Below are 26,191 nucleotides of genomic sequence, written 5' to 3' on the forward strand. Positions count from 1 at the left end.
TCAAATCACTGACACTTTTTGGTTTTCGACTATAAACTTTGTCCTTGAGTACTCCCCAAAAGAAAAAATCCATTGGGGTCAAGTCTGGTGAATTTATCACGAATGCGGTAAATGGTTTGTCTCTTTGGGGCTTGAGTACCAAATGTTTCATCCCAATTTGCTCTAACGGTTTCAGCATTTTGAGATTTCCAATACTCTGTTAAAATCCATTTTCTTTGATCAGTATTTAAATTATTTGCCAGTATGTGTTATCTGAATTATCTGAAAAGAAAACAGATTTGGGGGGAGATCTATCTGTGAAAACTAGATCTGTGAAACTGGCTCAGTTGCCCTTAGCAACCAATCAGATTCCACCTTTCATTTTCCAAAGAGTCTGTGAGGAATGAAAAGTGGAATCTGATTGGTTGCTAAGCCTGAGCCAGTTTCCCTTTACAGCATGTTTGATAAATCTCCCCCTTCATAACCTTATTACGCTTTCTGTCCACCTACTTTGGACCACTAATATATATATATATATATATATATATATATATATATATATATTATATACGGTCACTGCCAATTCCATAATAACAAAAGGGAACTACTCGCTTCCACCACCAATCGTTTATATAGGCCGATTGGACACCCGTTACAGGTAGCGTATGACTTCAGGGGTGCGATTTACAAAGCCAGACGAACAGAGCTAATAAATTTTATATATTTAATCCAGAAAAGTAGGTAAAAAAATATACAAAGATGATACAAAATGGGAACAAAACAATACGGTATTTACAATTAAATAGGATAAAAAGGAATAACGAAAGAAAATTACTAAACCTGATGTCACGGAAATGGCTCAGAGATTAGCACATGGAGGTACTCCTTAGGAAATCGGACAGAACCCACAGCAAGCTGTACCTTTCAGGACTGACAAATGACCAAACCCAAATACTGCTTTTTATTAGATCAAAGTTACACTCCACATACCTCCCCATGGTTAGATCATTTGAATTCTGAGTCCTTCAGAATTTTATGAATTCCCCAACTTACAGTATATCTTTGCCCCTGGAAGTCCCAGGCGGTAGATATCGTCATAATGTTTCTTATTGTGATTTTATCTTTGTATAGCGATGAAACATGGCCTGGATAGAATCATAGAATGTTAGTGGGAAGGGGACCTCCAGGGTCATCATGTCCAACCCTCTGCTCAATGCAGGATTCACTAAACCATCTCAGACAGATGTCTGTCCAGCCGCTGTTTGAAGACTTCCATTGCAGGAGAACTCCCCACCTCTCATGGCCGCCTGTTTCACTCATTGATCACCATCACTGCCAAAACGTTTTTTTAAATTTCTAATCTGTATCTTCTCCCTTTCAGTTTTATTCCATTGCTTCTCATGTTTCCATGTGTAGATGAGAATAAGGATGATCTCTCTACACTGTGACATCCCTTCAGATATTTGTAGACAGCTGTAGATAGCATCATCCACCAGACTTATTACATTGGAGGGGTTAGAATGGCCTTATAGTGATGTGAGTGAATGCATTATGATCATCCCTTCGCTACATCGCCGAAAATATATCTTCCATAAATATCGGATCGATACAGACCCCAATATTCATCTTGGTGTCTTCTTCCCAGCAAATCTCCATGCTGTAATTACCTGGTCACTGTAGGGAGCACATACTTTAATGGAGATTGATGTGTCGGCTCTCACTTCCCCAGTTATAATTAGTTTCTCTCTTTCCAGCTATAATTAATCTCATATATTCAATGTGATGAGGATAGGTTCCTTCTCTGGAGAGGTCTTTATGGATTTAAATTTTTTTCTCCATGGCACACTGGATAGGGAATTACTTGCCAATCGATAGGAGTCTGATTGCTGGGCCCTGATTTCAGGATCTTTGTGGGTCCCAGCAATTAGCAAATTATCCCCATATCCATTGGATAACTTGTTTTTTTTTTGGGAATAACCCTTTCGTTTGCATGTAGGACACTTAGAAGGTTCACGGCCAGAATTTTTTTAAGCCTTTGGAAAAAGAAGAAAAAAAAGCTCTTCAGAAAATCCCCGAGTGAAGCCACACGTACACCGAGTTGACAACAAGGATGTGCGGCCGTGTAGGGAGTTCTGTTTCTCCTCCAGGAGACCAGAAGTCAGGCAATGCACCCTGGGAAAAAGCCATGTAAATTGGTTGACTGGTAAGTGGAAGAAAGCCGCCTCTATTGCCACCTAGAGGAGAGGTGCTAACTAGCCTCGTCAATTGGAAAAAGTAAAAACCAAGGCAGTTTTGGGGAATTTGCCCCTCATCACAGACTGGGTGCAAAGCCTTTGACAGAAGTCTGGGGAGACCGCTCCTCTCAAGATGGTGTTATGTTAGCCGTGCCCTTTATCTGCGGTAATGAGGCATTGACTTGTGTGTGTGTGAAAAGCTCCATCCTCGCTGTACTTAGTCCTGATTAGTTGCTATGGACAAATCCTTCGCTAAGGTCAAAATCCACTGGTTGCTATGCAAACATTGTGAGGTTGTCAGGCAGGGCTTCCCTAGGAACCAGGCTTGAGTCAAACAGCAGCTCGTTCAGACGGGTACATGTGTCCGCATGCTCTGGAAATGTCAAGAGAAAAGGACTGAGCATGAGGCGGAGGGGTATTATGGGGTTAGACGTTATACACCGGGAGGTGGGGGGCGGTGAGGGGCCGGATGTTATACACTGGGCTGGCGAGGGGCCGGATGTTATACATTGGGAGGGCGATAGGGGCTGGATTTTATACACCGGGGGAGGGGGGGGGATAGGGGCCAGATGTTATACACCGGGCTGGCGAGGGACCGGATGTTATACACCGGGGGGGGAGATAGGGGCCAGATGTTAGACATCGGGGGAGATAGGTGCTGGATGTTATACACCGGACTGGCGAGGGGCCGTATGTTATACCAGGAATGAGGGGACAGAAGTCATACATGAGAGGTGTCATGAAAACGACACTTGGTCAGACCTTGCAGCCCTCTGGCGCCCCCTTATCCTGCTGGTCAAGCACGGTATTGACCGAGGATAAGCGCGGGCGTAGCTGCTCTAATTTATGTCGACTATTGTGGCCCGTGATGTGACAGGACGTATATATACCTCCGTCCAGCCACCCTCAAACCACAATATCACATAAATACTGGTATACTGCCACCACCGATCGCTTAACAGGTGGATCGGGTACCCGTTAGGTAACGTGAATTAGCGGGTGAGGAACGTGTTTGCTCGACATAGGACCAGAAGAACGAAGCTGGTAAATAATAATGATTTACTCCCGAAAGTTGGCAGTGTTTACAAAAGATATACAAGATATTATAAAAGAGACAATTTATGCATATATGTAAACCATTAAAATAAAAGGGATAAGTAATAGCAAAGCCTGCGCCACGAGGTGATGGTCTCAGATTCTGTGGGGGGAACGGCTCCCCGGAAATTAGATGGGATTCTTCCACGCAGCGAGGTGTGCATGCGTCTGACGTCCCTGGCAAGAATCTGCTGGTTTATGGCCGTTCTGGTTTTTAGTAAGGGGCCAAAACACCAGGAGACACCCATATCGCTTACCTCACAAAAGGGCCCGGTTTTGTGAACCCACCCAGCTGCATAAGACATAAAAATCCTCCATCTTTCATATCTTGGTGTGGGGGGGTCCCACATCCAAGATGGAGACATCATGTTTGCCGTCACTAATATTCATGCAGATGGATATCAAATATGATATCTCTATGACGCTCAGAAGCTAAGAAACCATTTCCCGGGTTTCCGGCGGTTTCCCAGCCATGCAAGATATACCATTGTAACCGGAAAAAAGGTGAGCATTCCAAAAATGTGGTCCCTGGGTTTGTGACAGTCATGTGCCTTATTAAATTCTACATTAACTGTACAAACTTTTAAACAATAGGATTTTGGAGGGAAAGACCAGTTTAGACTAGAAGGTTTGCTCTTCGCTGAGATTTTATGGCGGTAATAAAAATTCCTGATGTGGGGGAAAGCACTGAGTTCTATGTCTTACAAATGGACAGGGGGTGGAAATTTAGGACATCTCTCATTTTTAAAACTCGGACAAAAATACATTTTGCCGGACAGGGGGCAATGGGACTAGATGTTATACACCAGGAGTGATAGGGCCGAATATTTTATCTGCTGCAGATCTAGCAGTTCTCTGAATGCTGAGCCCTGTATAGCCCCACCCACACAACTGATTGGTAGCTTTGTGTACACTGTGCATAGGCAGAAAGCTGCCAATGGTGGGGCGTGGTTATACAGGGATCTTGAATATGGAAGACTACATGGCAGCAGGTTTATTAGTCCTCTAAGCATACCCAGTAAGAGACACATGGCAGGAGTCAGTCTCTGCCCCTACATCATGCTGCACTTAGGTCACGTGGCAAAAAGCTGGTGATTGATTCCCTTTGAAAAGGGAAGGTGCCATCACAAAATTACTTATTTCATCAGGTTTTTATGTTAAGAGCTAAAACACAGAAAAAAAAGGACATAAAAACTTCAACAAACCCAGCAGAAAAAGGGCAAACATATTGACCTACACAGGTCACAAAAATACTGCACTTACATCCTGCTGCAGATTTGTGACCTGTGTTGGTAAATAGGGCTACCTTTTTTCTGCTAGGTTTTTATGTTAAGTGTTTTTTTAAAAAATTATTGATAGTAATATGGAAATAGCAAAAAAATATTAATTAAAAAAAAAAATTAGTTTTCTCACTGGCCATTAGGCCTAATATTAGACTTGTACTTTCTGTACTTTTCAGAAGCCATATGAACATATGTAGTAGTCGACTGACTGACCCTAGTGTCTTGTTTAGGGGTATTTTCTGTTTGATCGGAGCAAAGGTCATAAAACAAAATGGAGAAGGTGAGCTGTGACATGACTTACTGTAATTGGTGGATCCTGTGCTATCTACTGTATATAGAGGTGTTACCAGTCATTGTAGAGGAGTGGGAGGTGAGCTGTGACATCACTTATTTTCTAATGATGGATCAGCTGTTATTGACTCCATATAGAGGTGATACCTGTCATTGCAATCCTATCTGTGAAGATACTGAGACTGCTGGAAAGTCTCTTGTACATTACAGGAAATATGATTCTACTATAGGCTGCAATGCCTGTGGATCGTGGACCTACTGCCCTACAGCTGGGCTTATTCTGGAGGGGCGTATCTAAGACCAAACAAAGTGGACAAGGCGGCAGGCAGGCGAGTATAAACTAAGTTTGCACAAACATTGCTCAGACACCTCCCAACAGGTGGAGGTGCCTTAAATAGTAAGTGTCTCCCAGCTATTAGCTGGGGACAGTTTGAGTGCACGCTGTCTCTAGTAGACAGGGAGCGCGCGCCCCCTAAGCGTGCTACTAGGAGATCTGTCAGGCGTGTGCAGACGCTGGGGAGCCGGGACAGAGGCAGGAACAGCGGACATGCGGCCGGGGCGGTGAGTAAGTCGGTGTCCTTGCCGGGAGGTGGAGGGAGCGGGGGCATGCAAGGACTCCGGCGCTACATAGGCCTAGTGGTCAGCGTGAAAATTGCAAGATTTCTGAACCAATAGTGATTTTGGAAATTGAATAAAGCATCAAAATAAAAATAAACATTTAAATAATAGCTCATTTTCTGATGACACATTCCCTTTAAGCCTGGACCTCTGGGTCACAATGGATTAGGAAAAAAGCACCTCTCCTGAAGAACTATCTGCTCTAGGTATAGAATATGTAAAGCCACCAAGTATGTGGGCAGCAAACTCACTAAGCCTCTGACTGGACACTGTACTATTTGTCGAAAGGATAAAAAAAAAAAAACACAAAAAAAAAAACCACACAACGTAAAGCGATGAGTAATACTAACTTACTAACTCACAAAGCTTTTGACTCACAGAGAGAAAAAAGATTTTTTTTATCTTACTCGGTTATATAGCACCATTAATTTCCTCAGCGCTTTACAGACATCACAGTTTAATAAGGGATAAAGTTTCCAATAAAATTAATTTTAACATCACTACAAAAGTTTTCGATGTCAACCACATAAAACAAGATGACAAATAACTCTAGATGAAGAGGTTGTCCAGGATTAGAAAAGCATGGCTGCTCTCTTTCAACAACAGGGCCACACCTATCCCTGGGTTGTGTCCAGTAGTGCCTTTCCCCTCCTAATAGAGCTTGGCTGCAATACCAAACACAACTTATAGATAGGGGTGGTGCAGTTTTTAGAAAAAAAAAGTAGTCATGTTTTAGTCTATTTTAATACAACCCCTTAAAGGAGTAATCCAGCACTGATCACTCATGCATCAGTAAATGAGCGAAGTTGATGTCACATCTACGGATATTTACTGGCAGGTGTCAGGCACTTGTCCTATTCATTCTCCCATGAGCGTGACTTCACCAGCCTATACGAAAGTGTTCAGAGTCAGATTACTCCTTCAGTGCAGTGTGAACTACTAAAGAAATTTTGTGGCAACCACAATTTCAGAATTACCTATACAAAAATACCATAGCTTTGAAAGCCCACTACTGACATTGGTTGCTCGACTTTGCCTTAGAACAAATGATCAAGGAGTTTCGGGAATTTTGTTTAACTGAATGTTCTCCTCAACTACAATCAAGTCCCTTGACTTTTTCTTCACCCTTCTTCCCCCCCACTCATGTTCCGTTCATCCACCAGTTCTCCAGTCTTCGCATCTGTAAGTCTTCGAGGCAGAGTTCTTGTCTCTTCCACCTTAGAAGATTTAAAGTTTCCAACACGGATTCATATTACAGTCGTATTTCCTCTGGTTTTTTCTCTACATGTTTCTGGCAGCATCCGAGCCTTGCCCTCACGTTGTCCATGACGGACGTGTACAACAATGGATGAATACAAGGGTTCAAGGCCACCAAACCTCGGGTTACCTGGAAACCCGAGTGGACGTAAGATGACCACGCACAGGATGTCGGCTTCAGTCTGTTCGCGAGGTTGAGGTTCCTCAGAATGTGATAAGGCAGAAACGAGATGGAGTAAAGGGCCACCACAATGCAGACCATAGTGATCACCTTCCTCTTATCTCTTGACTCGAGCCCGTGGCTTTTACATACGGACCTTGCGATGCCAATGTATGAAAAAAGGGTGATCAGAAATGGGAGGCCACAGCCAAATCCGGCCAAAAACAGGCTGTAGGGCAAGTAAGTGGGCAACATGCTATCAAGGGCCGTTCCTATGCACTCTGTCACATGTAGTTCATGTTTTGTGGTGGAGAACTTAAAGACCGGGGCTGAGATGGTGGCTACGATCAGCCATACAATCACACTGGCCACCTTGGCATGTTTACTTTCTACATTACCTCTGGCATAGAATGGGAACACTACACCCAGGCAGCGGTTGGCGCTGATACAAGTTATGAAGAAGATACTTCCATAGAGATTGCAATTGAAAAGAAAGCGCTCCACTTTACACAGGGCCAGGCCGAATACCCAATTTTTGCCCATAGAATAGTAAGCGATTAAAAGAGGCAACGACAATGCATAGGCCAGGTCACTGACTGCAAGGTTCAGAGAGAAGATGATGCCGGCGTGGCTTTTTTTGGATCCTCGTGGCACCAGTAACCAGATGGCAAATCCATTTCCGAGCAAAGCTAGAAAAAATTCCACCCCATAGACTGGAGCAAGGTAGTGAATCTGGACGTGGGAGAAGGAAGTGTTACATTTGGGGGTCTCCATATATCTATGATCTTCTGTATAACGAGGGGAAGGCCTGCACTGCAGAGAAAACAAAAGGGAGAACATGAATCATCAAAATAAAGAGTCTTAATGAGAACATAAAACAACAACATATGATACGGAATGGCATTAAAAGCAAAATATCCTACCAACAAAATACTGCCATACGGTGAAGAAAACAATGGTAGACTGTGGAGTGTGATTATCAGTATACAGACATAGGCGAATTCTCATGAGGGCAATCTGGGCTACCACCTGGGGCATGTGGCTCCAGGAGGGCCCATGGCCAAATTGCTATACTATAATATTTTGTGTGCTGCAAGGCAGTGCACATCTCCGAGCGGAAAGCTCTGCTTCTGGCAATACAGAATGGCAGTGCAGCTCCAGGGGAGCTCCCGTCACCTTTCCTGTGAAGTGCCAGTGCAATGATGTCATGCTATGTGGGCTCATACTGCATAAAATAGGCTATGTGGGGGGCTCATACTGTATCTAGAGGGCTATATAGGTCTCATACTGTATATAAGAAGCTATGTGGGGGCTCATACTGTAGTTAGGAACTATGTGGGTGTTCTTACTGTGTCTAGAAGGCCATATGGGTCTCATACTGTATATAGGGGGCTATGTGGGGCTCATACTGTACATAGCAGGCTATGTGGGTGCTCATACAGTATAAAGAGGGCTATGTGGGGGCTCATACTGTATATAGGGAGCTACAGTACAGACCAAAAGTTTGGACACACCTTCTCATTTAAAGATTTTTCTGTATTTTCATGACTATAAAAATTGTACATTCACACTGAAGGCATCAAAACTATGAATTAACACACGTGGCATTATATACTTAACAAAAAAGTGTGAAACAACTGAAAATATGTCTTATATTCTAGGTTCTTCAAAGTAGCCACCTTTTGCTTTGATGACTGCTTTGCACACTCTTGGCATTCTCTTGATGAGCTTCAAGAGGTAGTAACCGGAAATGGTTTTCACTTCACAGGTGTGCCCTGTCAGGTTTAATAAGTGGGATTTCTTGCCTTATAAATGGGGTTGGGACCATCAGTTGTGTTGTGCAGAAGTCAGGTGGATACACAGCTGATAGTCCTACTGAATAGACTGTTAGAATTTGTATTATGGCAAGAAAAAAGCAGCTAAGTAAAGAAAAACGAGTGGCCATCATTACTTTAAGAAATGAAGGTCAGTCAGTGCGAAAAATTGGGCAAACTTTGAAAGTGTTCCCAAGTGCAGTTGCAAAAACCATCAAGCGCTACAAAGAAACTGGCTCACATGAGGACCGCCCCAGGAAAAGAAGACCAAGAATCACCTCTGCTTCTGAGGATAAGTTTATCCGAGGCACCAGCCTCAGAAATCGCAGGTTAACAGCAGCTCAGATTAGAGACCAGGTCAATGCCACACAGAGTTCTACCAGCAGACACATCTCTTCAACAACTGTTAAGAGGAGACTTTGTGCAGCAGGCCTTCATGGTAAAATAGCTGCTAGGAAACCACTGCTAAGGACATGCAACAAGGAGAAGAGACTTGTTTGGGCTAAATAACACAAGGAATGGATATTAGACCAGTGGAAATCTATGCTTTGGTCTGATGAGTCCAAATTTGAGATCTTTGGTTCCAACCACCGTGTCTTTGTGCGATGCAGAAAAGGTGAACGGATGGACTCTACATGCCTGGTTCCCATCGTGAAGCATGGAGGAGAAGGTGTGATGGTGTGGGGGTGCTTTGCTGGTGACACTGTTGGGGATTTATTCAAAATTGAAGGCATACTGAACCAGCATGGCTACCACAGCATCTTGCAGCGGCATGCTATTCCATCCGGTTAGCGTTTAGTTGGACCATCATTTATTTTTCAACATGGCAATGACCCCAAACACACCTCCAGGTTGTGTAAGAGCTATTTGACCAAGAGGGAGAGTGATGGGGTGCTACGCCAGATGACCTGGCCTCCACAGTCACCAGACCTGAGCCCAATCGAGATGGTTTGGGGTGAGCTGGACCGCAGAGTGAAGGCAAAAGGGCCAACAAGTACTAAGCATCTCTGGGAACTCCTTCAAGATTGTTGGAAGACCATTTCTGGTGACTACCTCTTGAAGCTCATCAAGAGAATGCCAAGAGTGTGCAAAGCAGTCATCAAAGCAAAAGGTGGCTACTTGGAAGAACCTAGAATATAAGACATATTTTCAGTTATTTCACACTTTTTTGTTAAGTATATAATTCCACATGTGTTAATTCATAGTTTTGATGCCTTCAGTGTGAATGTACAATTTTCATAGTCATGAAAATACAGAAAAATCTTTAAATGAGAAGGTGTGTCCAAACTTTTGGTCTGTACTATATATGAGAGAGAGAGAGAGATCATTATACAGTGTAGTGTGATTATTCTCAGTATATACAGGGATGGACTGGAGTGCCTAGGCAGGGCAAACATCAGGGCATTACTGCTGTATGGGGTCCAGTGAACAGCAGTAAAGAGCGGGGGCCCGATTCTGGGGTCCCCTTCCTTGTGTGCTTCTGCTTACCGGGTCGCCGGCAGCCTGCATCTCCACCGTGCAGGGAGCCTTGGAGCTCTCACAGCCGTCAAAACTGAATGGCCATGCAGCTCCAAGGCAGTTCCTCTTCAGTGACTCGCTGGAGATGGCGCGTACGCGATGACGTCATCGTGTACTTGCTAGCGTCAAGTGCAAGGATGCGGCCAGTCCAGAAGTGGAGTTGCAGGGATCGTATAAGAGGTAAGTATGAAAACTTTATTTTTTTTAAGAGAATTAAATGGTCTTGGGGGACAGCACATGATGAACTTGGGGTGTGGAGAGCTACTGATGAACAGAGAGTGGGGGGTGGGGAGAGCAAATGATGAATTGGGAGTGGGGAGAGCAAATAATGATGACTGCAGGGTGGGGAGACGGGGGACAGCAAATGATGAATTGAAGGTGGAGGGGGAGAGGAAGTGATAATGAATTGAGGGTAGGGGACAACAAATGGTGATCAATTGTGGTTGGGGAGAGTAAATGATGATAAAGTAGAGGTGGGAGAGAGCACATGACAAAATGAATTGGGGCAGAGGGGGCCATGTAAATATAATGAATCAGGAGGGGGCGTTGAGGATGCAGGAGTGTGACTGGTAATGAATTGGGGGAAAAAGTACAGGTTCTAATTAATTTATATACACTGCTCAAAAAAATAAAGGGAACACTGAAATAACACATCCTAGATCTGAATGAGTGAAATATTCTCATTGAATACTTTGTTCTGTACAAAGTTGAATGTGCTGAGAACAAAATCACACAAAAATCATCAATGGAAATTAAATTTATTAACCAATGGAGGCCTTGATATGGAGTCACCCCCAAAATGAAAGTGGAAAAACACGCAACAGGCTGATCCAACTTTGATGTAATGTCCTTAAAACAAGTCAAAATGAGGCTCAGTATTGTGTGTGGCCTCCCTACACCGCCTGGGCATGCTCCTGATGAGGCTGAGTATTGTGTGTGGCCTCCACGTGCCTGTATGACCTCCCTACAACGCCTGGGCATGCTCCTGATGAGGTTGTGTGGCCTCCACGTGCCTGTATGACCTCCCTACAACGCCTGGGCATGCTCCTGATGAGGTTGTGGATGGTCTCCTGTGGGATCTCCTCCCAGACCTGGGCTAAAGCATCCGCCAACTCCTGGACAGTCTGTGGTGCAACGTGACGTTGGTGGATGGAGCGAGACATGATGTCCCAGATGTGCTCAATCGGATTCAGGTCTGAGGAACGGGCGGGCCAGTCCATAGCTTCAATGCCTTCATCTTGCAGGAACGGCTGACACACTCCAGCCACATGAGGTCTGGCATTGTCCTGCATTAGGAGGAACCCAGGGCCAACAGCACCAGCATATGGTCTCACAAGGGGTCTGAGGATCTCATCTTGGTACCTAATGACAGTCCGGCTACCTCTGGCGACCACATGGAGGGCTGTGCGGCCCTCCAAAGAAATGCTACCCCACACCATTACTGACCCACTGCCAAACCGGTCATGCTGAAGGATGTTGCAGGCAGCAGATCGCTCTCAACGGCGTCTCCAGACTCTGTCACGTCTGTCACATGTGCTCAGTGTGAACCTGCTGTCACCTGTGAAGAGCACAGGGCATCAGTGGTGACTTTGCCAATCCTGGTGTTCTGTGGCAAATGCCAAGCATCCTGCACGGTGTTGGGCTGTGAGCACAAACCCCCATCTGTGGACGTCGGGCCCTCATACCACCCTCATGGAGTCGGTTTCTAACCGTTTGTGCAGACACATGCACATTTGTGGCCTGCTGGAGGACATTTTGCAGGGCTCTGGCAGAGCTCCTCCTGTTCCTCCTTGCACAAAGGTAGAGATAGCGGTCCTGCGGCTGGGTTGTTGCCCTCCTACGGCCCCCTCCACGTCTGCTGCTGTACTGGCCTGTCTCCTGGTAGAGCCTCCAGCCTCTGGACACTACGCTGACAGACACAGCAAACCTTCTTGCCACAGCTCGCATTGATGTGCCATCTTGGATGAGCTGCACTACCTGATCAACTTCTGTGGGTTGTAGTGTCCATTTCATGCTACCACGAGTGTGAAAGCACAACCAACATTCAAAAGTGACCAAAACATCAGCCAGAAAGCATTGGTACTGAGATGTGGTCTGTGGTCCCCACCTGCAGAACCACTCTTTTATTGAGGGTGTCTTGATAATTGCCAATAATTTCCATCTATTGTCTATTCCATTTGCACAACAGCATGTGAAATTGATTGTCAATCAGTGTTGCTTCCTAAGTGGACAGTTTGATTTCACAGAAGTTTGATTTACTTGGAGTTATATTCTGTTGTTTAAATGTTCCCTTTATTTTTTGGAGCAGTGTATTTATTAGGTGGGCAAAGTGGCTATTTACAGTTAGTGGGGGGCGCAGTGGTGGATTACAATTTATATTTCGAATGGTGGGTTGCATAATAACTAATTATATATTAATGGTGGGTGCACATCTGTATTCAGCTGCAGAGTGTAGAAGTTGGGGAATGTGCTCTAGACAACTGTGTGTTATTTTATGCAGAGACGAGTCCTGACTGGAAGAGGCGATGGCGGTCTGTGCTGGATGAAGTACTTCAACTAGAGATGTCACTGGTGAGTTAGTGTGTTACCTGCACACTGACACTATACACTGTATAGTACGTACAGCGCTCCTGTGTATAATGGCACATATGGTAATATTAGTATTGTGGTTTTTTTTATTAATGATCAGTATTGTAGTATTCGGTCACTATGTGGTGGTAATATGTGGTCTGGTCACAGTATGGAGGTATTTGTTCCTTGTATGTGGTATTATTCAGTCACTGTGATGGTAATATGTGGTCTGCTCATGATGTGGCGGTATGTGTTCCTTGTATATGGTATTATTCGGTCACTATGTGGTGTTAATATCTGGTTCAGCCATGGTGTGATGGTATTTTTCCCTTGTATGTGGTATAATGGGTCATTTAAAAAAATGTATATGACACATTCTCTTAAAGAAAAATAAATAAAAACATACCTAAAAAAAGTATTGGATAATTTAAGAAATGTTTAATAGGTTAGAGTAGAGTAGGGCCCGGCCAGAAGTGTCTACCTTGTCGTGGTGGCAGCTTAAAAAATCTTTAGGCCAAAACAAAAGCTGCAGCCTATGTATGTGATCTGGTGTTCAATGGAAATTATTAATGTGGGATTGATGAGGAAGTGTTAACGCAGAAGTGGAATTTTTCAAGAGTGGGCGGTAGGACTGTGGAAGGTTCGAGGGGTGGAGGCGGAGCTGGGGTGGAGACTGGGCGGAGTCTCAAGGGGGCCCAAAAATTTTGCCAGCATGGGGCCCTGAAATTCCTAGGGTCAACCCTTTGCCTAGGGCCCACCCTACTTTTGTGGAGTAAATAACATTGAAAATGCTTTTTCAAGGGACAGCTCAGAGCCTTTTATTTGGTGTCCTACTACCTGTATAGTGACGCCAGTCCCGGTAATGTCGCTGAAGCCAGTGACCTCGTCTACAAGACGGTCTCAGCCTGGATTAGAATTTCCTCTGATCTTGGCAGTTACAGCAGGAGCGCAGCTGTTATGACCACCATCCCCCTCCTGCTGGTGATGCTGTGAACATAATGGCAGTATCTGCACCATCACCTTGATGTCATAGTATCTTAGAACTACTTTTGTGGCGCATGGAATGTAAAGATTTACTCATTACATTTTTTTTTTATTTATTTATTTTTTTTTTTTACAGGGAGAAACCGGAGGATGGGAAAAACAATAGTGAATCCATAATCATTTTTGATGCATGTGCAGGGACAGGTTGTGCAAGTAGACCATCAATGCGTCATACTAGCACCGCAGTATGTGGTGAGACTACAACTTCCAGCAAGTTTATTTCTTTTTATTTTACACGCTGAGGTTTTCCACAGTGAATTACCAGAAAGATCTGCACCAAAATCACACAATGAAAATTTGCAGTTGTGGATTTTCTATGGAAATTCTCCACAAAAAAATCGGCTACATTTTAACAGATGCTTAGGCCTCATTCAGACATCTCTAGTTTTCTGGTACATTAAAAAAAAAAACAGATTTTCATAAAAGGGATGGATCAGAATTTTATTAATGTCTGTTACTATATGCAAAAAAATATATATATACACATGGATATGTGAACTGCCCCATAGACGATAAAGGGTGCGTATGCTGCCTGTCAGGCCTCTTTCACAAGTCCTGATATTTCCGGTACTGGAAAAAACAGTACCGGAGATGTCCCTGTCTACCTGTGTGTTGCCCATGTGTCGCATCAGGAACACATGTATTGGCGCCTGGGAATCAGCGGTACAATTAGCGCTGTTCCCAGGCTCCAGGTGCTGAAGGCATCCGTAATCATTGTCCCCTGCTTGCGCTGCGATCAGCACCAGCAGGGGACAATGCTGACAGTTGTATTTAGCCCCCGCCATGTCCACAAAGTGTAAAAATAAGAATAAAATAAAAACCACTTATACTCACCTGTCCGTCAATTCTGCATCAGCATCTGCTGTGGCTTGAAGCGACTGCATACGCTAAGGAGCAGAGAATGACTCGCTGTAGCGAGCAGGACACCACTCGCTGAGCTCAGCACAGGTCAGTGGCCCATTCGCTGCAGCGAGTCATTCTCCCCTGGTCCTCAGCATATATGGTTGCTTCAAGCCACCGCAGACGCTGATGAAGATTTCTCGGTCAGATGGATTACAGCATGGGACAGTATATCGGACAGGTGAGTATAATGTGTTTTTTTATTTTATTCACAGCGGGGGCTGAATACAACTGTCAACATTGTCCTCAGCTGGCACTGATCGCAGCGCAAGCAGGGGACAATGATGACAGATGCCTGCAGCAACCAGCGCTTGGGAACAGCGCGAAATGTACCACTGATTCCCATGCGCCATTAGGTATCATCCATGTGTCATCAAGTGTGGGACATTTTGCAGCCTGTGTAGCGTGAAAAAAACAGGACAGCGTGTTTTGCCCATGGACACATGGTCCATAGAAACACGCTGACATGTGCGCAGCAGACCCATTCATTTGAATGGGTGTACGTGTGTAAGTGTCTCCGGTACATGTGGAAATGGACACCACAAATACTGGAGACACTGATGTACGAAAGAGGCATAACATAGATGTAAAAAACAGATGTGTGAATGAGACCTTTACCCCACAAGATTATCTACCAATAGTGCAGCTATCACGCCATACATGGCATTTACAGACAGGCTCCTGATCAGCACATATGATGTCTCTGTGATCTATAAGGTCGTCCACCTCCCCACACATTGCACACACTACATATACATTTACTGCTCCTATAAAATCAGTTTATAGAGGATAAAACTGCCCCACACTTACCACATATAGCCAAGGCCGCATCCCCCATACATAGTATATAGCCAAATTCCCCTCCTCCACGTATAGCATATATAGTCAAGTCCGCATCCCCCATACATAGTATATAGCTAAGTTCCCCTCCTCTATGAATAGCATATATAGCCAAGTACCCATCCCCCATACATAGTATATAGCCAAGTTCCCCTCCTCCACGTATAGCATATATAGCCAAGTCCCCATCCCCCATACATAGTATATAGCCAAGTTCCCCTCCTCCACGTATAGCATATATAGCCAAGTCCCCATCCCTATACATAGTATATAGCCAAGCTCCCCTCCTCCACGTATAGCATATACAGCCAAGTCCCCATCCCCCAGATATAGTATATAACCAAGTTCTCCTCCTTCACTTATAGCATACAGTATATAGACAAGTCCCCTTCCCCCACACATAGCATATATAGCCAAGAACCCCACATATAGCATGCACTATATAGACAAGTCCCACATATAGGCAAGTAATCCACCCCAGACATAGTATACAGTATATAGACAAGTCCCCTCACCCACATATAGCACACAGTATATAGCCAAGTCCCCCACATATAGTATACAGTATATAGCCAAGTCCCCCACATATAGCACACAGTATATAGCCAAGTCCCCCACATATAGCATACAGTATATAGCCAAGTCCCCCACATATAGCATACAGTATATAGCCAAGTCCCCCACATATAGCACACAGTATATAGCCAAGTCCCCCACATATAGCACACAGTATATAGCCAAGTCCCCCACATATAGCATACAGTATATAGCCAAGTCCCCCACATATAGCATACAGTATATAGCCAAGTCCCCCACATATAGCACACAGTATATAGCCAAGTCCCCCACATATAGCACACAGTATATAGCCAAGTCCCCCACATATAGCACACAGTATATAGCCAAGTCCCCCACATATAGTATACAGTATATAGCCAAGTCCCCCACATATAGTATACAGTATATAGCCAAGTCCCCCACATATAGCATACAGTATATAGCCAAGTCCCCCACATATAGCACACAGTATATAGCCAAGTCCCCCACATATAGCACACAGTATATAGCCAAGTCCCCCACATATAGTATACAGTATATAGCCAAGTCCCCCACATATAGCATACAGTATATAGCCAAGTCCCCCACACATAGCACACAGTATATAGCCAAGTCCCCCACATATAGCACACAGTATATAGCCAAGTCCCCCACATATAGCATACAGTATATAGCCAAGTCCCCCACATATAGCACACAGTATATAGCCAAGTCCCCCACATATAGCATACAGTATATAGCCAAGTCCCCCACACATAGCACACAGTATATAGCCAAGTCCCCCACATATAGCACACAGTATATAGCCAAGTCCCCCACATATAGCATACAGTATATAGCCAAGTCCCCCACATATAGCACACAGTATATAGCCAAGTCCCCCACATATAGTATACAGTATATAGCCAAGTCCCCCACATATAGTATACAGTATATAGCCAAGTCCCCACTCCTACCCGAATATCGATACATATATATCTACTATTCCATTACACGTATAATAACATTTAATAATGTAAACCGCTTCCACTCACAGTCTTCTGCACTCACAGTCTTCTGCACTCACAGTCTTCTGCACTCACAGTCTTCTGCACTCACAGGAGTCTTCTTGATGATTACTGCATTAGCAGCAGATGAGGGAGAAGATCCGGCAGCTGCTGCAGGCGGTGTAAAGAGGCAGCACCGCCTCACCAAGCTCCTACTCTAAGGTGCCAGAGGGGAGTGAGGGGGCAGACTGACACCTCTGCAAGAGAGGAGTCATAAAGCAAACTCATTAGCAATATACTGCTCAGCTAATCCCCCTCCTTCCCCTGCTGTGCTGGCACTAGGTGTTGAAGTCAGACAGACACCTGTGCAGTAGAGGTGTTACTGTCCATGCAGTGATTATCAGTATATAGATATACAGTCTTGCTCATCGTTATTGGCACCCATGAAGTTTAAGTACATAATGTGAGATATCTCCTGAAAAAAATCAAGTGAAAGTTTTTTGTATAGAGACTCGTGTTAAATACAAAAGAGCAAATGATAAACAATAATTTAAAGCCAAAAGCAATGGGAGGAAAAAATAGAAAAACCTAAAAGCTTGCGGTGCCACTGGTATTGGCTCCCTTTACATTAATTTAGTATGGAAACACATTTCGATTCGTCTTTGATTAATTGTTGGTGCCCATGAATTAGCCAATGAATGATGACTTCAGTGTTTTAAAAAGCCACATGGTAGGCCCTGTTCCTTTGTCACAATGGTGAAGACAAAGGAGCTGTCTGAGGACATCAGAATTGCTATTATTAGCAAACACAAGACTTCCAAAGGGTATAAGGCCATCTCCAAAGAACTTTGTATCCCAGTTTCAACAGTGTTATTAAGAAGTTTTTCAAGCATGGAACTGTCCAGAACCTCATTGGATGCGGGGGACAGCGGAAGATTGACAAGAGGTGTCTTCGAAGGTTGGTGCGAAGGGTGGAAAAAAACACCATGTCAAACATCCAAAGACCTGAACGACAACCTGGAATAGTCTGGGGTCATGGTTTCAACAAGTACCATACGCCGCACACTAAACCAAGCAGAGCTTTATGGGCAAAGGACAAGGAAGAAAGTATTGCTGAAGAAAAGACATGAAAAGGAACGACTGATCTCCGCCAAAGAGTACCTTGACAAACTAAAATCCTTCTGGGAAACTGTTCTGTGGACAGATGAAATTAAAATAGAGCGTTTTGGTAATGCAAAGCAACAGTTTCTTTACAGATGGTGCAATGAAGCTTATAAGGAAAATAACACCTTAACAAGAGTTAAGCATGGTGGAGGATCAATAATGCTGTGGGGTTGCTTTGCTGCATTTGGTACTGGAGGCCTTGACCATATCACAGGAATCATGAAATCAGAGAATTATCAAGAGATTTTAGAGCGAAATGTCCTACCCAGTGTAAGAAAACTTGTTTGAGTCGAAAATTATGGGTCCTCCAGCAATAAAATGAAATAAGGCACACATCTAAAAGTGCACAGGAATGGTTAAAAAAGAAAAAAAATGAACTGTTTTAAAATGGCCAGCAATGAGTCCTGACCTCAATCCCGTGGAAAATCTTTAGGGTGAGCTGAAATCTAGAATTGGGAAAAAGAACCCTGCAACATTCAAGAGCTTGAACAAACTGCAAAGGAAGAGTGGGAGAAAATTCCAGCTGAGAAGAGCAAGAAGCTTATAGATGGCTACAAGAAATGTTTTGAGGCTGTCAAAAATGCCAAAGGGTGTGCAACCAAGTATTAATTAGGGGCGCCTTTATTGCTGCACATGGTGTTTATTCTGTTTCTTCTTTGAAACTGCAACATGGAAGTTGAAAAACAATGTTTTATTGTTGTATAACTTTCCACCACTAATTAAAAAATCCTGAGGATATAACTTTGGTACATTTCCATTTATGTCTGAAAATATTGTACAGTCTATGAAAAAAAATGAAGGGATGCCAATAATGGTGAGCAGGACTGTATCATTATATTGTGCAGTGTGATTATTATCAGTATATAGACATGTGTATATAGGGCATATATAGTGCAGTGTGACTTCTATATACTGCTGATGATTAGTGCTGCGCTGTAGCTTCCTGTGCAGTGGGTACCTATGTTATATCACTCTGGATATTACACATCCGTTTGGAGCACAGGGATTTGTAGACACAGGATTTCCTATGGTCATCACACAGTTACCCACATTACTCTTTACGATCACATTTGAACTTTTTGTGAAGCTGTAATACCGCACTGTATGTGTTGTCATAGTCTCGGTTATACCTGACGATATTATTACACTAGTTAATACCCTATATTTTATCATTTGATGGTTAGCTCGCCAGATGGGATTACACAACCTGTGAGGTCCATGAGCTGCTTCTATCATAGCGGTGTGTAACCCGGGCAGTGGAGCCGCATCACTAGATTGTGTGCGCCTACATGTATAGTGTGTGGTGACAGCGAGCAGCAAATAGTGGCAGCCGGGGTATAACAAAGGACGGTGAACGCCTAAGCACCTGACACCCAAGTGCCACCGTAGAAAATACTAAAAAGCATTAAAACTACAAAAAAATCAAATTAAGAGAGGACATTCCAGGAACTACATGTCCTATGATTTTGATGACAATGACTGCATGTCGTAGCCTCTGATGTTAGGTGGATGGTGGCACAGTGGGATTGTGTCCCTGTGGAATGGCGTCCTAGCCCCGCGCTGACCCGTGGAATGGCGTCCTAGTCCCCACTGCCCCGTGGGATGGCGTCCTAGTCCCTACCGCTGTATAGGATTGTGTCCCTGTGGAATGGCTTCCTAGTCGCCGTCCTGCCCCGTGGGATGGCGGTCCAAGTCCCCGTCCTGCCCCGTGGTATGGCGGTCCAAGTCCCCGTCCTGCCCCGTGGTATGGTGGTCCTAGTCCCCGTCCTGCCCCGTGGTATGGCGGTCCTAGTCATAGAATCATAGAATGGTAGAGTTGGAGGGGACCTCCTGGGTCATCTGGTCCAACCCCCTGCTCAAAGCAAGATTCACTAAATCATCTTAGACAGATATCTGTCCAGCCTCTGTTTGAAGACGTCCATTGAAGGGGAACTCACCACCTCTCGTGGCCGCCTGTTCCACTCATTGATCACACTAATTGTCAAAAAGTTTTTTCTAATATCTCATCTGTGTCCAGTCCCCGTCCTGCCCCGTGGTATGGCGCCCTAGTCCCCGTCCTGCCCCGTGGTATGGCGCCCTAGTCCCCGTCCTGCCCCGTGGTATGACGCCCTAGTCCCGGTCCTGCCCCTGTGGTATGGCGCCCTAGTCCCCGTCCTGCCCCATGGTATGGCGCCCTAGTCCCCGTCCTGCCCCGTGGTATGGCGCCTTAGTCCCCGTCCTGCCCCGTGGTATGGCGCCCTAGTCCCCGTCCTGCCCCGTGGTATGGCGCCCTAGTCCCCGTCCTGCCCCGTGGTATGGCGCCCTAGTCCCCGTCCTGCCCCGTGGTATGGCGCCCTAGTCCCCGTCCTGCCCCGTGGTATGGCGCCCTAGTCCCCGTCCTGCCCCGTGGTATGGCGCCCTAGTCCCCGTCCTGCCCCGTGGTATGGCGCCCTAGTCCCCGTCCTGCCCCATGGTATGGCGCCCTAGTCCCCGTCCTGCCCCTTGGTATGGCGCCCTAGTCCCCGTCCCCGACCTGCCCCGTGGTATGGCGTCCTAGTCCCCGACCTGCCCCGTGGTATGCCGTCCTAGTCCCCGACCTGCCCCGTGGTATGCCGTCCTAGTCCCCTTCCTGCCCAGTGGTATGCCGTCCTAGTCCCCGACCTGCCCCGTGGTATGGCGTCCTAGTCCCCTTCCTGCCCCGTGGTATGGCGTCCTAGTCCCCTTCCTGCCTCGTGGTATGGCGTCCTAGTCCCCTTCCTGCCCCGTGGTATGCCGTCCTAGTCCCCGACCTGCCCCGTGGTATGGCGCCCTAGTCCCCTTCCTGCCCCGTGGTATGGCGTCCTAGTCCCCTTCCTGCCCCGTGGTATGGCGTCCTAGTCCCCTTCCTGCCCCGTGGTATGGCGTCCTAGTCCCCTTCCTGCCCCGTGGTATGGCGTCCTAGTCATCATCCTGCCCCGTGGTATGGAGTCCTAGTCCCCTTCCTGCCTCGTGGTATGGTGTCCTAGTCCCCTTCCTGCCCCGTGGTATGGCGTCCTAGTCCTCGTCCTGCCCCGTGGTATGGAGTCCTAGTCCCCGTCCTGCCCCGTGGTATGGCGTCCTAGTCACCGTCCTGCCCTGTGGTATGGCGTCCTAGTCCCCTTCCTGCTCCGTGGTAAGGCGTCCTAGTCCCCGTCCTGCCCCGTGGGATGTTGTTCTAGCTTCTGATGTCTAGTCACTTGGAGCCCGAGATGCATTGTGGATTTGTGCCCCAGTCCCTGGTGTCCAGAGGTTTGTTATTCTAGTCTATCCTATATATCTAATACTTTAGGCTGACCACATGAGGCGAAAGATATAGCGATAGATACAAGGGGGTATTAGCAGGGGGCACACGACCCTTACAGTAAGTCCACTTCCCCCTCTCCCCAGTACCATTCGCTATCTGTTCATGTAATATGCACGTACATACTGACATGTCACTTTCGGGTTGAATGTTTCTTTTCTTTGTATGCAAAATTCATCTTGAGTGTGCAAAAACCGGAAAGTAAAATGTTACACATTGTGCAGAAAATAACACCTACTGATCACTACCCCGCCACATCTAGGGACTAACTGACACCAGAAAAGAAAATCTGCACTTTACATAACACATTACACAACTGAAAAAAAACAACAGAATAAGCCCTTAATATGTACTGTACTGCGTGCGTGTTAGCCCTGCACTGTGACGTCGGCACGTGCGTGTTAACCCTGTACTGTGACGTCTGCATGTGCGTGTCACCCCTGTACTGTGACGTCGGCATGTTTTATCCCTGCACTATAACGTTGCCGTGTGTTATCCCCGTAACTGCGACATCGCTGGGAGTTTCATAGTTTTAAGTTTGAAGGTAGACTTAAGTCCATGTTGATCCAGAGGAAGGCAAAAACACCATGAGACAGACACCAATAGCTCCATATTAGGGGAAAAATTCCTTCTGTAATATTAAATTATCGTCCTCTGTGTTGATTACCCTGCAGACTTAATTATCATCGGCAAATATTGTAATTCTACTCTGTATGCCCCCCTACAAGTTCATTAATAAATGTTAAAAAGAAGAGAGCCCAATACTGACCCTTGAGGAACCCCACTGTTAATTGTGACCCAATCCGAGTGTGTTCCATTAATAACCACATTTTCTCTACTATCACTAAGCCAGTTGTTAACCCAGTTACACTTTTTCCCCAGTCTCATTTTTCTCATTTTACATACCTATCTTTTGTGTGGCACCGTATCAAACGCCTTTGAAAAGTCCATATAGACAATATCACGGCGTTTCCCTGCTCCAGTCTGTTACTTACCTCCTCATGTTATCCCTGTACTGTGTAGAGGTGGCCGTGTATGTAAAGTACGTTTGTCTCCCGACTACATACCAGCCATGTGAGGCTTTGGGAACTACAGTCAAGAACAAGTGCAGTCTCTCTCACCATCAACTGGTTGCCCTACTAGGGGGTTTAAAACTCCCATTCTTCACAGAGATGTGAAGCCAAAAAGTAAAATTATTAAAAGGGGTTTTCGGAGCTTAACATAAGTTTCTGCAGTCAGCATTGGTGTAAAGATCGCGGTCGCAAAGGGTGCGACCGAGACCGATCTAGTTCGTTTGTGGGACCCATCGCAGGACACACTTGCAGTTCAAAACTATTGCGGCGCAGAGAGGCAATGGCTCTTTGCTCCTCACTTACTCTACAGCCACCGGCCTATCAGTGACCCACAGCTGCACACCGGCATTACGCCACCTGCAAAGTGACGCCAACATGCTCTGCAGCCGCGGACCTCTGATAGACCTTTGACAGTAGAGTAAGTGTTGGGCAGAGAATCATCCAGGAGGAGGAAGAGGATAGAGCTGCTCCTTGGGGGACAGGGGAGAGATTTAGTTGTTTTCTTTAATAGTAGTGTGAGGAGCACTGTGGGAGCAGACCATGGAGGCAATATTAATTTATACGGATCACACTATCACTTTATTTGGGACACATAGGGTGTCTAATATATGGGGGCCGCATAGAAGAACATTATTAATTTATGAGGGCCAGAATTGAAGGACATTACTACTATATGAGGGTAACATAGTGGGACGTTATTAATTTATGGGGACCACAGAGGAATATCACTACTTTATTGGAGCCATGAAGAGAGATGTTACACCTGTAAGGGGGAATCATTATAGAAGGTCAGTACTCCAGTAGGAGTGACGGTGCGGCAGTGTCAGGATTGGGAAATCTGCAATCACGTAGAGTCACTGCAGAAATGTATGTGCAGCCCAGAAAACCCTTTTAACAATAACTTCAATTTTTATAGCTCCCGCATACTGGACAGCACGTTACCATTCAGAGGAAATCTATGCAAACAATATCGGGATTAACGAATAACAAGCAAATAATTCAAACAAGAAGTCTGAGGACCCTGCGCACCAGAGCTCACAGGTTACGAGGCTGGCACGGGGGTCCGCTGCCTCCGGTTCCTCCTGTTTGTTGTTTCCTACAGCGTGTAATTAGCAAAGATGAAAGATTTCCTCACAAACATCCCCGAAGGACGTCGTCCTGCACATCGGCTGCATTTACACTGGAAAATAATCTCGAATTAAGGTTCTTAACGATAACGTTTACTGGAAAAAAATCCCTTAAAATGTAACTTTTAATAATATCATTAAAAATGTATATTCAAACTCAAGACAATCTCATTATTAATACATCTTTTGAGTTTGAATATACATTTTTAATGATATTAAAAAGTTAAATTTTAAGGGATTCTTTTCAGTAAACAGTAGTAGATAACCCCTTCTTTCAGTTCGCTTATTAACGATAATACATTCATTATCCCAGTGCCGGGACGTCGCCGCGGCCTCTTATCCCAGCGCCAGGACGTCACCGCGGCCTCTATCCCAGCGCCAGGACGACGTCGCGGCCTCTATCCCAGCGCCAGGTTCCGCCGCGGCCTCTATCCCAGCGCCAGGACGCCGCCGCGGCCTCTATCCCAGCGCCAGGACACCGCCGCGGCCTCTATCCCAGCGCCAGGACGCCGCCGCGGCCTCTATCCCAGCGCCAGGACGACGTCGCGGCCTCTATCCCAGCGCCAGGACGACGTCGCGGCCTCTATCCCAGCGCCAGGACGCCGCCGCGGCCTCTATCCCAGCGCCAGGACGCCGCCGCGGCCTCTATCCCAGCGCCAGGATGCCACCGCGGCCTCTATCCCAGCGCCGTGATGAATAGTGATGACTAAGTGCAATAGCCCAGCACTACACTATGAACACATACTGTATGAAGCTTGGTAATTTTGGGCTGGGAGTCCCGCGGTCAGTCCACGGATTACAGTCCACATTCAGACTATGAACCAGAACTTAATGGCAGGACTTACAGAAAACTCCAGAAATCTCTCTGACACACCAGCACTACTTTGTGTTATTTATCCTTAACACTGAGAAAAACCAGAAGAACCTCATATGTGGGTGAGTGACTGTGGCCCCAGGATATCCTCCCAGGGGCCCGCTGATAAAGTGACACCAACAGGAACTGAGCCAGAGCAGACTGTGTGATTGCAGGGCTCCGGGATGTGAAGATTATTAATTATAGGAGTCTATTGTGTATAGGGAAGATCTCCGCTTGCTGGCAATGAGTAAGAATAATCATCTGGAAACACACTGGTTTATTTTCAGCGGCTTCAGGCCTAAAACCACGAACAGATGTGGGTTTGTTACACTTGTGCAGGCAATTCTCTGTTAGCAAAGTACTTTCGTAATACCCCTTTAAGCCAAGTTCGAATATCATGGACAGTGAAATACGTCCATCTGGACCCGGCCAGAAAGTGGCCATCAAGGGATGCTGAGAGTTGTAGTTTCCCAATATAGTTTCCGCATCAATCAAGTTACCCTTCATATTAGGGAATTGTTTTCTAAGCAATTGCCTAATATACACCTATTGTGATGATAGCCTCCTTGGGAACGTCCAGGTATCATTACTTATCATATAGACAGCTCACCTGGGTTTAGGCGGCGGCTCCTGCAGTTTTGTAGGTTCTCTTTAGTTGACACTTTTAGGTTTTCTTTAGTTTTCAAGTCACCACATTCCTCCTCCTCTGTGTTTGGGAGTGTGATTCCTCTCCACCCCCTCACAGTACAGGCTCTGTGCGCTCACCCGCCCTCCTCTTCTTCATCCTCCTCCTCCTCCTCCTTTGGGCACATAAGGTTCCTCCTGCCAGATACACAGGAATGAGCACAAATCCCACATTTATGAGTATTTTCATTTAGTAGAATTATATACCAAAAAGTGATGAAAACTGGAGAGAGAAAAAAAATAATAACAAATTACACAGAATATTAAAACATAACAACAAAAAAAACAAAAAAACAACAATATAAAACTAAAATAAAAATAGAGCAATAAACTCTAAAAAAGAAATAACAATAAAAACATAAAAAAAAAGTAAAACAAATGGAATACGAAACTAAATAAAAAATACTGTAGGAGCAAAAAAAAGGAAAAACCTAAAATAAACAAAATAGAATAATGAATTTAAAAAAAAAATATACAAGAAATGAAATTAATTAAAAACAAGTTAACACAAGAAAACATCAAATCCAAAAAATAGTATAATGGAATGTAAAAACAAACTAAAAAATGATTAAACATAACAAAACAAATGGAATAAGAAATAAATAGAGATATGAACAAAAATGAAAAACCTAAAATAAACCAAATAGAATAATCAAATACAAAAAAAATATCTAAGAAATGAAATTGATTAAAAACAAGTTAACGTAAGAAAACATGAAATAATTAAATAGTATAATAAAATGTCAAAACAAATAAAAAATAAATCGATAAAGAATTAAAAAATATCATCCTCATAAATGCTGTTTTTATGGTCCTTTCCTCCATGAATTTAGTGATGGAA

The 26,191-nt window shown here is 45.0% G+C and overlaps 1 protein-coding gene across 9 annotated transcripts in view; it reads right to left on the reverse strand.

The window, feature by feature from the left end:
• Positions 1 to 5,879: 5,879 nt before the first annotated feature.
• The window catches only part of P2RY11 (purinergic receptor P2Y11), a 56,855-nt gene continuing 36,543 nt past the window's right edge, over positions 5,880 to 26,191 (reverse strand). For 2 of the 9 annotated variants that reach the window (XM_073654116.1, XM_073654115.1), the window contains 2 exons: positions 25,277 to 25,488; positions 5,880 to 7,730 (listed from right to left, as the gene is read on the reverse strand). In XM_073654116.1, the coding sequence (XP_073510217.1) occupies positions 6,753 to 7,691 (939 nt within the window). In that variant the 5' untranslated portion in view covers positions 7,692 to 7,730; positions 25,277 to 25,488 and the 3' untranslated portion in view covers positions 5,880 to 6,752. Of the gene's footprint in view, positions 7,731 to 17,196; positions 17,508 to 25,276; positions 25,574 to 26,191 lie in introns of those variants that run through there. The other 7 variants (XM_073654120.1, XM_073654117.1, XM_073654123.1 and 4 more) reach the window with 7 other exon arrangements.

The sequence above is a fragment of the Phyllobates terribilis genome, unplaced genomic scaffold (genome assembly GCF_046119375.1).
Source record: "Phyllobates terribilis strain yellow unplaced genomic scaffold, ASM4611937v1 Scaffold_11__3_contigs__length_659146591, whole genome shotgun sequence".
NCBI classification, from domain to species: domain Eukaryota; kingdom Metazoa; phylum Chordata; class Amphibia; order Anura; family Dendrobatidae; genus Phyllobates; species Phyllobates terribilis.